Here is a 13,937-nt window from a genome sequence, read left to right on the forward strand (position 1 = left end):
ACAAACAAAGAAGCAACTGTGAAAAGTGTAAGCTCAGGGACTCTGGCACCAGCTCTCTGCCTGGCTGTCTTTCTCAGAAGATGTTGGCAAGGTCAAAAGAGGGAATGGGAAGCAGGGGAATATGGGAGGGAAAAATTTCATGTATGTCAAAATTACAAAGATGGGCAGAGTAAGCATAATGGGGCTCAGATACTGAGGAGGTACTACTACCTTGACACACAATATACTCCCAAAGGGGGACTCTTCTAAGGGAAAAATGAGACACAAAAAATTGCCCAATCTAATATAATCTCCTTGAAGTCAGGGTTGTTTTCATTTTTGTCCTTGTTTGTTCTGTGCCTAGCTCAGTGCCTAGAACATAGTAGATGCTAATAAATACTTGTTGATTTGGTTGGTTGGTTGAATTGAGCAAATGTGAAATAAAATGCTGAGGCTCCAAAATCTGTAATGTTTTTTGGAGGAGGAAGGGAAGGAGGGAAGAAGGGAAAAATTAAAAAGGGTGGCAAGAAGATTAGAAGGCAGGAAAGCTGACGGGCATGTAGGGAAGAAGGGAAAGAGAATAGGAGGGAAATGAGAGGAGAGGAGGGAAGAGGGAAAATGAGAAGGAAAGGGGGAAGGAGAAACAAGAAGGTAGAAAAATGGGAGGAGGAGGGAGAGGAAGGAAGGAAGAGAAGGAAAAGACTGTAAAGTGATCTTTCAAATTCTAGCTCTAAGATTCCATGTTTTTAGCACTAGCCTCAGACTGTATCCCACATGTAGTCACACAACCTATATTCAAGAAATAGTATGACATCAGGCAGGAAGAAATCAAACACCAGGTATTAAAACCCTTCCACAGACAGAGTATGGTTCATCCCATATGTATCACTTTCTTCTTCTTCCAGGAGCAGTTTTTCTATGGGCATTGTATTGATTGCCCTTCTTGTATCTTCTAGGTCCTGAGGGGCTGGCTCCGGGATGGAGATGGGAAGGGGTAGAAACTGTGGCCCAGGCAGTGAAGGAGCTGGGGACTGGTACTGCAGGGTAGAACTGGGCAGAGCTGAAATGGGCTGAGGCCATGAGAAGTAAGTCAGAGGTGCCTGGTGCTCCGTACCATCCAGCTGAGGCCCATTTGTTGGCGTGGCATTCCTAGTCTGTGGGAAGAATGAGAAAGCACAGGACAGAGGAGGTCCATTACATTGTGAGGGAAGGTTCTGTCTGGTTCACTTTCTAAGTGGGCTTTGTTCTCATCCCAGACCTTTCCTGATCTCTTACCCCTGAGGTTCCATTTAGGTCCTTAAGGATCACCCTAGGGAAAAATTAGATCTTTGATCATCTTCCCTTCTGTTTCTTATGAATAATACTTACAGGAATGAGCAGGTGCATGAGTATCCGACCAGACACATTGCCCACAACTATCAGAGCCCTGTAGGCATGAGTTCTAGGTTTTTTAGTCCAGTACCTTTATCTGTTCCATTTCTCAGTCCTCAATGTCCCTGGATCTGCAGGCTGAGGACTAATCTCATCAATTACCCTGGGGTGAATAGCACAATGACTCCTCATCAAGAATGTATGGCCCCTTTCTGGTCATATGTGCAAGCTAATGGTGACCTCCTGAAGATTCCATGCTGCACCCAAAGAAGCAACTCTAATAATGGAAACCACAGGCAGGCTGAGGAGATGATACTTTGGCATTTTGTGGTAGCTTTCAAATCCTGGCGCAGAGGGTATCCACGTATTTCGCCTATATAGCTGGTCCCATCACCACAGAAGCCAGATGTCCTGAGCTTTATCTAAGAGGAAATACTGATATATGACCCTCTAGTCTACACCAGCAATGCAGTAGAGATGAGTCTCTTGAAGTGAATATGCTGGGTCTAGAATGCAAACTATTTCTGGGTGTACTGAGATTAATAAAAAATAATAATAGCATTCACTTGGTGCCTACTATATGCCAGGCACTTTACGCATATTATCTCATTTTATCTTCACAGCAATCCTAGCAGGTAAGGAGTATTATATCCCCATCTTATAATTGAGGAAACTGAAGCAAACATGTTAAGTGAGTGACTTGCCCAGGGTCATACAACTAGTAAGTGTGTAAGGGCAGGTTGAATTCATATTCTTCCTAACTCCGCCCAGTGCTCCATCTAAGGGACCTAGTCTGGAGGTAGGGGGTAGGGGAGTGGCTAATTGCTCACTTTGGAGAAATCCCAGAATCTTCCAATTTTCCTTTATTTGTATACATATATAGTGTATTTATATCCTGTCTGGGCTCAGCAAAAGACTGTACTACACAAATGACTGGACCTAGGCTCATTACCAGAAGGAAGGATGTGAGAAAAGCAATTACTGAGCACCTACTATGTGCCAGCCACTGTACTGAGGACATTAGGAATATTAGTTTGTTTTACCTTCACAACAAGCCTGGAGGTAAATGCTGCTATTATTCACATCTGACAGTTGAGGAAAATGAAGCAAACAGAAATAAAATAACTTGTCCATGGTCACACAGCTAGTATGTATCTCAGGTGGAATTTGAACTGAGATTCACTGATTCTGGGTTCAGGAATCTGCCCAGCATGCCACCTCGCTGGCTCTGAAGGTATTCTACTAAGTGATAACATTTTCAGCCATAGTAATTCATAAAGATTATCTAGTAGTCAGACAATGGTTGAGATTTGTACTGAAGGAGGGAATAAATAATCTCACCAATAAAATCCTGCATAAGTTAAAGCATTAAAGCATCCCCCCAGGATGATACTCTTCTTGAGGACAATGAACATGTCTTACGTATCTTTGCATTCCCCACCCCCCCCCAGCATGTACTCCAAAGTATCTTGATTAATAAGTGTCGTTGCATGGATGATTTGTGCCTAACATTTATATACAGGTGTTATTTATTATATATTTATATCTAAGTAATGCAGTGGATAGAGCATCTGGCCCAGAATCAGGAAGACCTGAGTCCAAATTCAGCCTTAGACACTTACTATCTATGTGACCCTGGGCAAGTCACTTAATCATGTTTGTCTCAGTTCCTTTCTTGTAAAATGAGCTGGTGAAGGAAAGGGCAAACTACTCCAGTATCATTGCCAAGAAATCCCAAATGGGGTCAGAAGGGTCAGACACAAATGAAACAAGGGAACAACATTTATAACTTTAAGGTTTCAAGGCATTTTACATACATTATCTTATCTTATCCTTACAACAACCCTGTGAGAGGGAAAATATTATCACCATTTTGCAGATAAGAAAATTGAGGCAGGAATTAAGTGACTTGTCCAAGGTCACAAATCTAGGCAGGTTTTGAACTTCAGTACAACATTTTACCATAGAGCCATGCCATCTCACTGATTTGAATGAACAAATATAAGGTTTTATATAGAGATTTAAGGTTTGCAAAGCATTTGATAAATATTATTTCATTGGATCTTCACAGCAACCCTAGAAGGCAGGTGTTATCATCATCCCAATCTTACAGATGAGGAAAATGAGAGAAAAGAAATTAATATCTTGTTCAGGATCAGACAACTGTCTGAGGACAGATTTGAACTGATCTTCCTTTCTTTAGGTCCAGTGCTCTATCCACTACCCAGCTAGCTAGCTCTGAATTAATAAATTCCCTGGCTACTAATGCCAAATCATTTAGAGTTGGGCACACAAAAGTAGAAAAAATTACTGAGTCCTGAGTCCAATAGAGGCGTCTAGATCTTTTGGCAGCTAGGAAAAGAAGGACTGAACTTGGCAATCCACCCCAAAGAGAGTGACAATTAGTATCAATACAGAGTTAATGTTACACTATCAAAGCTGACGTGTATATTAGATTAAATTTCCAGAAAGAGCTGAAAAGATTTGGGCTAGAAAGGGGGAAAAAGAAAACTTTCCATCATTCAGCATCATCAGGAATTCCCAAGAGGGACAAGTGAATGCCCTTCATTTTGGGGATAACATCTGGGAATTATAAATGTACCGTGAAGTTTGTGATGAGTGGCTGGGAGGCATACGTCAGCACTGATGAGGGTCCAACCACGGTGTAGCTGGGGCACACAGGCTGAACATACATATCAGTAGAGTAAGGGCAACTGACACCTTCATGTGGCATGTACTCAGGGTAGGGTGTCCATGGCGTCAGAGGCTGCAGAGTGGCAGGAGCAGGCTGGGAGAGCCAACCAGTGCAAAGGGCCCCTTCTTCTGTCACCGTGGATGTAGGGACTTCCATGTCCAGGCAGGATGGCCCTGAAAGGAAAGAATTAGAGAATATAAGAACTTATTTTACAGATGACGAATCCAAGAGATGAGAGGGATGGAGTGATTTATCCAAGGTTGATAACAAAACCAAAGACAGAAAAATCAGATCTCTGTTCTTTAAGTTTGTTTTTTTTTTTTCTTTTCATCTAAGGGCAAAGAGTAGGTGAGGCACTAGGGAAGAGAACAGAACTCAGAAGCCAACTAGCCTGACCCATTTGTTTTAGTCGTTTTTTGTTTTTTTTAAACTCTTACCTTCTGTCTTGGAATCAATATGATGTATTGGAGCAGTAAGGGCTAGGCAGAGTTAAGTAACTTGCCTATGGTCGCACAGCTAGAAAGTGTCTGAGTCCATATTTTAACCTAGCACCTCCCATCTCTAGGCCTGGCACTCTATCCACTGAGCCACCTACCTGCCCCTGATTCTTCTCTTTTAGCGATGAGAGAAATAAAGCCTAGAAGACTTACCCAAGGTTACAGAGATGGAATTTGAACCCAGAACCTCTGATTCTACAGCCAGACTTTATTCCACTATACCACTTCTGCTTACTGAGAGGCCAGAACCAGATACAAGCACCAAAAATGACTTACCCATTGTGGCATAGGTTGCAAGGGGTTGATGGGGCAACACCACCTAAAGCAGAGAAGACACAGCCAGGTTAAGGATTCCTTTGGATTCTGAGTGGCTCCCAAACTTAGTCTTCCCAGAGACCATGGAACATCCCTGATCTCTTTCTCCTTCATTTAATTCAATTCAAACCAGCTATTTTGTTCAAGATATGGTAATTGACCAATGGGGATACAAAGACAATAATAAAATGGTCCTTGTCTTCATGGGGAAATTGTAATGAGGCACCTAATGAGTATGCCAATAATAAACATAAGCTCACTAAACTGAGAATCCCTGGCCAACATTGAATGATGAGCATCTTGGCACAGGTTCATGAATCCTTCTGGAGTCATCCCAAAAATAACTTCCCACCCTGCAGGGGAATGGTCCCAGTGTTGGCTCCACTTCATCCAAGCCCACTCCTTGCAATGACTTGTCTCCTCACCGTGGTTGCGGCCACTGTGAGTCCACTACTGGCGAGGCCACGCTTCCTCCTCAGCAATTCTTTCACTGGCTCCTTCACACGGACACCTTGGTATGGCCGTGGTGGCACCGGTGTCTGCTCAGGAGCAGAGGCTGTAAAGTACAATTTAATTCCGTGCTTATTGCCCATCCCTTTACAATTTCTTGTCCTAGGTAAAGTTTTCTCTTACCTTAGGGACTCTTCCTACTCACCCAAATATGCCAAGGTCTGGACCCAGCAGGAGAAATCAGATGATTCTCCCTAAACCACTACGTTCGTCATGTTACTCCCTAGCCCCTAAATCTTCGATGTCTCCTGATTGACTCCAAGATAAAATTCAGACTCCTTCCTTTCATGTTCAAAGGCTTTAGCAATCTGGCCTCAATCTTTTTTTTCCTAATCTTATTTCTTTCCATTTCTGCCAAGTTCTTCCAACTCTCCTTGAACAGAGGCAGTGTGGTCTCTTCTCTTTGCCTTTAGCAATCTTACTTCTCCTTCCTGAAATACCCTTCTTGCTAATTTTTTTAAACTCTTACCTTCCATGTTAGAATCAATACCGTATGTTGGTTCCAAGGCAGAAGAACAGTAAAAGGTAGGCAATGGGGGTTAAGTGACTTGCCCAGGGTCTAGGAAGTGTCAGGGAACAGATTTGATCGGAGGACCTCCCATCTCTAGGCCTGGCTCTCAATCCACCAAGTCACCTAGCTGTCCCCATCTTCCTGCTCTTTTAACATCTATCTAAATCATAACTTTTCTTTGATGAAAAATGCTTTTTATTGTTTGAAATCCTTACTGCCTTCATGTGAGGCTTATCATAAACTCTTTCATATCCTTAGTTATGATTGGGTGTTTGTGTTCCTTGATCATATCACCATCATCATCATAGCTAACATTTTTATAGGACTTTGAAATTTACTAAGTGCTTTCCATATACTAATTTGATTCTTCTAGTAATTCTGTAAGATGGGTGCTATCATAACCCCATTTTGCGAATGAAGAAATTTAGCCAGACACAAATTAAGTGCCTTGCCTGGTTCATCTGAGGCAGGGTATGAATTAAAGTCTTCCTGACTCCAAGTCTAGGCTTTTGCAATGGTATAGGAAAGAGATGATGATGGCCTGGATTATGGTGGCAGCCATATGAATAAATATGGGATTGGTTTGAGAAAGGTTGAAGATACAGGATCCATAAGACTTTAACTGACTGGATGTGGAGGTGAGGGAAGATGACTATGAGGCTGTGAACCTGAGTAACTGAAAGGAAGGTGTTAACCTCAATAGAAAGCGGGAGGTATGGAGCAGGGATGGATTTGAGAAGAAGAGGGGCAAAAGATAAAGACGAACGTTCCATCTGGGGCATGTTGAGTTTGAGAAGCCTACAGAACATTCGGTTTGAAATATCCAGCAGACAATTGGAAAATTCAGAAGAGAGACTATGACTAATTAGATAAATCTGGGAGTCATTAAATCTCTAGACGGTGATGATCACCAAGAGAGGGTACAGAGCAGGGGTTCTTAACATTTTTTGGGGGGTCACGGATGCCATTGGCAGTCTGATGAAGCCAATGAACCCGTTTTCAGAATAATGCTTTTAAGTGCATAAAATAAAATACATATGATTATTAAGCAATTGCATCAAAATACAGTTATCTATGGATTAAGACATTTTAAAGTTTATATATCTTAAGCTAAGAACCTGATAAAATAAAGGAGTACAAGGCAAAACCTTGGTGGACACTTATGGTAAAGGAGTAGGACATGGAAGATAAACCAGTCAAGTAGAAAGTCAAACAGATAGGAGGAGAACCAGGAGAAAACAATACTGGAGAAACCTAGGGAAGAGAAAGGAGGTAGTCATCAATGTCAGATGCTGAGGTATCCAGGAAAAAGAAGAATGAAAACAGCTCATTGGATTTTGCAATGTAAGGAAGCTGTGTCTAGGATCCTGGCTAGGAAAAAGGAAGGACCAATTTAGAATGATAGATTGAGTGGATGGCAAAATCAAGTGAAGGGTTTTGTTTGTTTGTTTGTTTGTTTGTTTGTTTATTTAAACCCTTACCTTCCATCTTGGAGTCAATACTGTGTATTGGCTGCAAGGCAGAAGAGTGGTAAGGGCTGGGCAATGGGGGTTAAGTGACTTGCCCAGGGTCACACAGCTAGGAAGTGTCTGAGGCCAGATTTTAACCTAGGACCTCCCATCTCTAGGCCTGGCTCTCAATCCACTGAGCCATCCAGCTGACCCTTGAAGGTTTTTTTTTTCAGATGGCAGAAACCTGGGTATGTTGTAGGTAAAGGAGAAGAAGCCAGTAGAGATAGAAAGATTGAAGACTAGAGAGAGGGTTGTGGGAAGTGGGGAGGAGGAAGCTTCTGGAGGAGATAGGTTGGGATGGGATCCAGACACAAAGGAGAAACATTGCCCTTGGCAAGGAAAAGTGTAATCTTTGTGTCTGAGGATGGAGGAAAGAAGAGAAATCAATGATAGATGATGCTGAATGGGTTTGATGTGTCAAATAGAAGAAAGGAAGGAGTTCATGATAGGTGGCCCAGCTGGTGTTTTCTGGATAAAGTAGGAGGTGAGGCCCTCTGCTGCATACAAGGTGGAAGGAACAATATAAGAAGCTGTAGAAAAATGGATTCAAATAGCTCCTGGGGGCAGTGTGATATAAAGTCAATAAGGAAAGAAAGTGATGACTCAACTGAGATTAGATAACATGCGCTTGTAGAGGACCCAATTTGCACATGGGTGTTACTTCCTCTAGAACCATTTAAACTAGGAGCAAAGAAGGTAAACGGATGGTCCCTATAAACAGGGTTTGGGATTGGCAAGGCTTGAGTGGTCATTGGGCCATATGTCTTGAGATAAGAAAGCTAGTTTTTCCCTTCAGTCTTTACATGAATGGAGCTTGTAGTGATGTCCCTGAACATGAACTCTGTACCCAGGACACTTTCTAGCCCGTTCCCCCCAATATGTTTCCCATCTATCTTGACCATGTGAGCTAGTGGATACTGATAGAGGGCTGCTCTATGGGCTTCAAAACAAAGCCCAGAGTCCGGTTCAGCCTTCCACATGTATCAGAATGACTGCAGCCCCAGAGTTTTGCCAGAAAGGACCTGCTATCACTTATAGATATGGGTGACCCAGGCTTTGTATCAAAGGCCAGGAAGTGTGGCTATCTATTAAGCCCGCCAGATCCTTCAGTTTAGGCCCTGGGCTGGACTTTGTTCTGTAAATAACTAACTGATAAAATTCTTCTCTTGTTTTTTTTTTTTTTGTTGTTGTTTTTTTGTTTTTTTTAGTACTGCCATTGCAGGGGGTGAGGAGTAGGAATGGGGTACCAAGATGCCATTCACCCTGAAAATGGGAAGAAAATACTCCCCCAACCTGAACTCACTGAAGCAGCTGTACCCTCTCAGCCCTGGAGCTGGTGTTGAGGCTCCAGATGTGAGGCAGGCAGTCTCCTCAAGAAAATCTCTGGCCATCTGTCCAATTGACCTAGCCTCCTGGAATCAAGGCACTTCCGCACATATCACCATCATCTTCTCCTTCATCCCAACCAATTGTACTTCCCTTATACTGACAACCAGAAAGAAAGGGCAGGAACATTCTTCGCTGCAGTCTCTCCTCCCAGAATAAGAAGTGTTTCACTAAAGAGTTCTGGAAGCAGGGTCTGAGGGTTAGGTCTGGTCCCACAATCTTTCCTTTTGGGTTCTAAACATAATGAAAATCAGGAAGTACCTTTATAGGGGTCAGAGAGATTAGATAAAGCTTTAACCAAAGCAAACTGGCTGAAGAGACATGCTTACCTCTTAATTATCAACGAAAATTCAGAGTGAAGTGCAAGGTGGTTTCAGTTATATATATATATATATATATATATATATATATATATATATATATTCAGGCATAATGAGATTTCTCCCAAAAGAAATCGATTCATAGCTGTTTTACCCCTGATTTGCATAGCGAGCTCTGAGAAATACCATGGAAACCTCCTGACCACCTGAAGTGAGACACATGATCTGCATTAAGGTACTTCTAGAATCCCACCAATCATTGCTTTCTATTGCTTTCCAATCAATCTAGGGAGGCTTGTGGATGGAGGGAGATACCATCCAATGTTTGCATTTCCATGGAACTTGTGTCAACAGATGTAATATGAGCCCAGCATGCCACCACTTCTCTACCTCCTTCACGTCTCCAGGTGACGGAAAGTCCGGACTGGCTCTAGGTAATGGGGATCGCTCCCAATTACTACATGTGGACATGTTCCTAGTAACTATATGAGTAGTTGCTTCTACAATATATCTGCTGCCACAACATATCTTAGAGCCTTTAAGGAAACACTGTAGCACACTAGATTCAAGTCAAGTCGTGCCAACAAGTATTTATTTAGCTATTTAGCTATCTATCTCAAAAATCCTTACCTTCTGTCTTAGAATCAATACTCTATCATTTCCAAGTGAGAAGAGCAATAAGGAGATGGGGTGGAGGGGCACAGCTAGGTGGTTCAGGGGATTAAAAGCCAGGCCCAGAGACAGGGGGTCCTGGGTTCAAATGTAACCTCAAATATTTCCTAGGTTTGTGATCTTGGGTAAGTCACTTAACCTCCATTGCCTAGCCCTTAATGCAATTCTGCCTTGGATCTAATACAATATTGATTATAAAATAGACGGTAAGGTTGTTTCTTTTTTTAAAGGGATGGGGAGAGAGCAGTAAGGGCTAGGCAATTAAGGTTAAGTGACTTGCCCATGATCACATAGCTAGGATATATCTGAATCAGATTTGAGCCCAGGTCTTCCCAACACCAAACCTGGAACTCTATCTACTAAGCCACCTAGCTGCCCCAAATAAGCATTTATTAGGCCCCTCCTACATGCCAGGCACTGTGCTAAGCACTGAGGATACAGACAAAGATGAAGGCAAGACCTTGCTCTCAAAGGAGTTCACAGTCTACTAGGAGAGACAAAAGGCAAATAACTTTGTACGAAAAAGATATATACAAAGATAAATTGGTCATAATCAACAGAGAGAAGGTTCTGGTATTAAGAGGGATCAGGAAAAACTTCTTTAAGAAGGTGAGATTTATCTAAGACTTAAAGGAAATCAGGGAAGCCCAGGAGGCAGAGATGGAGAGGGAAAGGGCTCCAGGTATGTAGAAGGAGACACAGAAGTGCAATTGCTCAGTCGGGAGATAGAGTATCTAGTTCAAGGAACATCCAGAAGGCCAGTGTCACTGGATCCCAGAGGATTAGGGGAGAGTTGTAAGGAGTTAGAAGACTGGAAATGTAGGAAGGGGCCAGGTTATGGAGAGCTGTAAAAGCCAAACTTGGCATTTTATATTTGATTCCAGAGGCAACAGTGAGTCTCTGGAGTTGATTAAATATACAGATGATATGGTCAAAGTTGTCCTCTAGAAAAATTGTTTTGATGGTTGATTTCTAAAATCAGGAGCCTTGCTCTGGTGGGGGGAGGAAGGGGAGAGGGAGGATGAGAAGAGGGAAAGAACATGAATCATGTAACCATGGGAAAATATTCTAAATTAATTATTTAAATTAAAAAATTGTTTTAAATTAAAAAAAACAAAATCAGGAGCCTTGGATTCAAATCAGATTTCCAACTATGTGATGATCATAGACATTTTTTTTTAAAATGCGCCTTCTGACTTAGAACTGATACTATGAATTGGTTCTAAGGCAGAAGAATGGTAAGGAGTATACAATTAAGGTTAAATGATTTGTCCAGGGTCACAACAGATAGGAAGTGTTTGGGCCAAATCTGAATCCAGCACTTCCCATCTGGAGGCCTAGCTCCCTCTCCACTGTGCCACCTAGCTGCCCTGTGATCATGGACGACTAACCTGCCATCTCTGAGGATCAGTGGCCATCTGTGAAATGAGCATTAGAGATATCAAGGTCTAGCAGGCACCTTTAGAATTAGGAAGAACTGGGTTTATGTCCTGACCTTTTCATCCTTAATCTCAACTCAAAGTGGACGGAATGCAATCTGAGCTCAGTCCCATAAACATACAGTTCAGGCAGAATGAGAATTCTCCCCAAAGAGGCACATTCATAGCTATTGGATGTTGGACACAAAGGGAGTCCATTCCATTTCTCTTGGCCCAAGGTACATGTTGCTCACATGGGATAAACCAAGTCTCTGGATACAGGGCATTGTGGAATAAGCCCAGAGGTCTATCCAGAGGCTAAAACAGACTCTTTGAGGTGATTCTGTCCATATGTTTGCCTCTCTCCCAGGCTCCCATTCCTTGCAATTTCATTCTGATACTTAAACATGTTGAGATCAACTCTGCAAATATTTACAAAGCCCCCAGAGCTCCCTAACTGACCTCTCGGCTGCCCAGCCACAACTCAGGATAAAGAGAAAGGAAATCAGCCTTTTCACTCCTCCTCTGGTTTAAACATCCTTTTGCCCTGGGCTAGTGAGCAAATGCCCACTGACAAGGCTAGTTTGGAGCGTATATTGGAGCACAATTCCAGTGAAATCCTGGAAGCCTCAGAACAAATCCTGAAGAGGCCTCAGTCAGCCACCAATCAGAAACTGGTGGGTGACTCTTGTTATGCTATTATTGGCAAGGTCTCAGAGTAGTCAAAGGGGAAAGGACTTGAGAAGTCTTCAGTCGTGTCTAATGCAAATAGAAATGATCGTACCTACGTAAGGATCTCAGAGTGGCATATATATTCCTTGAAATGTCATTACAATGCTATTTACTCAAACTACATAAAAATCATATGTATAAAATGTATATTTTATATATATAATATAAATTCAAATGTTCTTTATGTTTTATCATTTATTTTGTTTTATTTTGTTAAGCGTTTCCCAATTATATTTGAATCTAGTTCAGGCTTGTGCTGAGGAGTGTTATTGGACTCGTGGTTGATGAATAAATAATGAATAAAAATGAATAAGAGAGAACTGAGGCCCAGAAAGGGGAAGGGCTTTATTTAAGGCCACACAGCTGGTTAGTAGCAGATATACTTGTAAACGGCAATAATATATACAATACAGTGGAAAGATATTTGGATATAGAGTCAGAAGACCTGCTTAATTCCTGGTGCCATATTTTCCTACTTCTGTGATCTTAAGCAAGTGGTTTTATTTCTCTGGACCCCTGTGTCCATATATGTAAAATAATGAAGTTGACTTGGACAGTTTTTCAGTACTGGAAAATATTCAACAACCAGCACTCTAGGGGAAATAATATATGCTCAACACACTTTTAAGAATAATCTGTATTGGGGGCAGCTTGGTGGCTCAGTAGATTAAGAGTCAGGCCTATAGACACGAGATCCTAGGTTCAAATCTGGCCTCAGACACTTCCTAGCTGTGTGACCCTGGGCAGGTCACTTAACCCCTATTGCCTAGCCATTACTGATCTTCTGCCTTGTAACCAATACACAGTATTGATTCCAAGACAGAAAGTAAGGGCTTTAAAAAAAAAAAAGAAGAATCTGTATTATTAACATTTTCTCCATCACTTTCTTAAGTCTAGAAAATCAACAAAACAACAAATCAAACCCTAATTTATAACATTTGCTGACTTCTATGATGTAAATGCTCACACTGAAGATTTAACAATAGACTCTCACTGACCAAAGAATACCACTGCATCATGGTCCTTATAGTCCTAAATCTACAATTCTGTCTTTCTAATTCTATAGCAACTCTTGTGAGTCTTGATTCTCCACAATCTTGAAAGGAAAAAGAAATCTTCAATGACAGCTATACTCCCTCATAGCACCAAGATTCCAGACACAGCTCATCTTTAAAATGGTCAAAATGAAAAATAGTCATTAAAGATAGTAAAATCCTAGAGCTATCTGAGAAGAAACATCCAGGGCACACCTGACTCCCTCAATTATTTAACCACAATCTCCTCCAAGAGAAAAGACAAAGGGATTCTGGGACAGCCATACCTATATTACCATATGGGACACCACCATGGGCCCAAAAGCATCATCGCCATTTTTCCTGGGGCTCAACCGCCCTTTGTTTTTCCAGTTGGTCTCCAAGGGTGAGTCACCAGGGAAAACATTGCCAGAACAAGGCAGGCCATCATCCAGTTTCCCTTGGCATGGCATGTTGGGGGATTTGAAATTTTAACCCTGTTGACTTTCTGCATCACTGGAAGCCGCCAGTTGGGGCGAAGGAAAAAGATATTTCATTTACGGAAAAACCCATGAATTCAGACCTCAACATGGGCTTCCCTTTTCAGAGGCGAACAACTGAAAACCTGAGGGTATAAAAAGGCAGCTGCAGACATTTCGGTTCCCCCTGCTGAACCTCCGGACATGCTCCAGCTCACAAAAAATAAGGCTATTACAGCTGCGGCCCCACTAGAGACCTCCAGCCCTGTCGGGCAAGAGCTGAGCCAGCATGGGCTGGTACTGCCCACCTCTGGGTGCCATTGGCTCCCATGGGGCCCCAATCCAGGGGGCACATGTGAACCATACTGATTTAAATGAACATGGCTTTCTAGTTCCTTGACTAAGGAATAATAAAACATCGCCTACTAAATATGCAAAAATATCTGCCTTTATAGTTTTAATGAGCCTCCCCTGTAACCACACTGGGTTTTCACCAAAGAGAAGCTGTTCAGCGAGTTAGTCCTTAAG

At 42.1% G+C, this 13,937-nt stretch overlaps 1 protein-coding gene across 1 annotated transcript; it reads right to left on the bottom strand.

The window, feature by feature from the left end:
* Window positions 1-821: 821 nt before the first annotated feature.
* Window positions 822-8,945, bottom strand: POU2AF1 (POU class 2 homeobox associating factor 1). Its single transcript, XM_044666302.1, has 5 exons — window positions 8,693-8,945; window positions 5,283-5,413; window positions 4,819-4,861; window positions 3,953-4,218; window positions 822-1,133 (listed from the first exon to the last, which is right to left on the bottom strand). The coding sequence occupies exons 1-5, from the start codon at window positions 8,778-8,780 to the stop codon at window positions 822-824; spliced, it is 840 nt and encodes a 279-aa protein (XP_044522237.1). The 5' UTR covers window positions 8,781-8,945.
* Between the last annotated feature and the right edge of the window lie 4,992 nt (window positions 8,946-13,937).

This window comes from Gracilinanus agilis, chromosome 3 (assembly GCF_016433145.1).
Source record: "Gracilinanus agilis isolate LMUSP501 chromosome 3, AgileGrace, whole genome shotgun sequence".
In the NCBI taxonomy this organism is placed as follows: Eukaryota; Metazoa; Chordata; class Mammalia; order Didelphimorphia; family Didelphidae; genus Gracilinanus; species Gracilinanus agilis.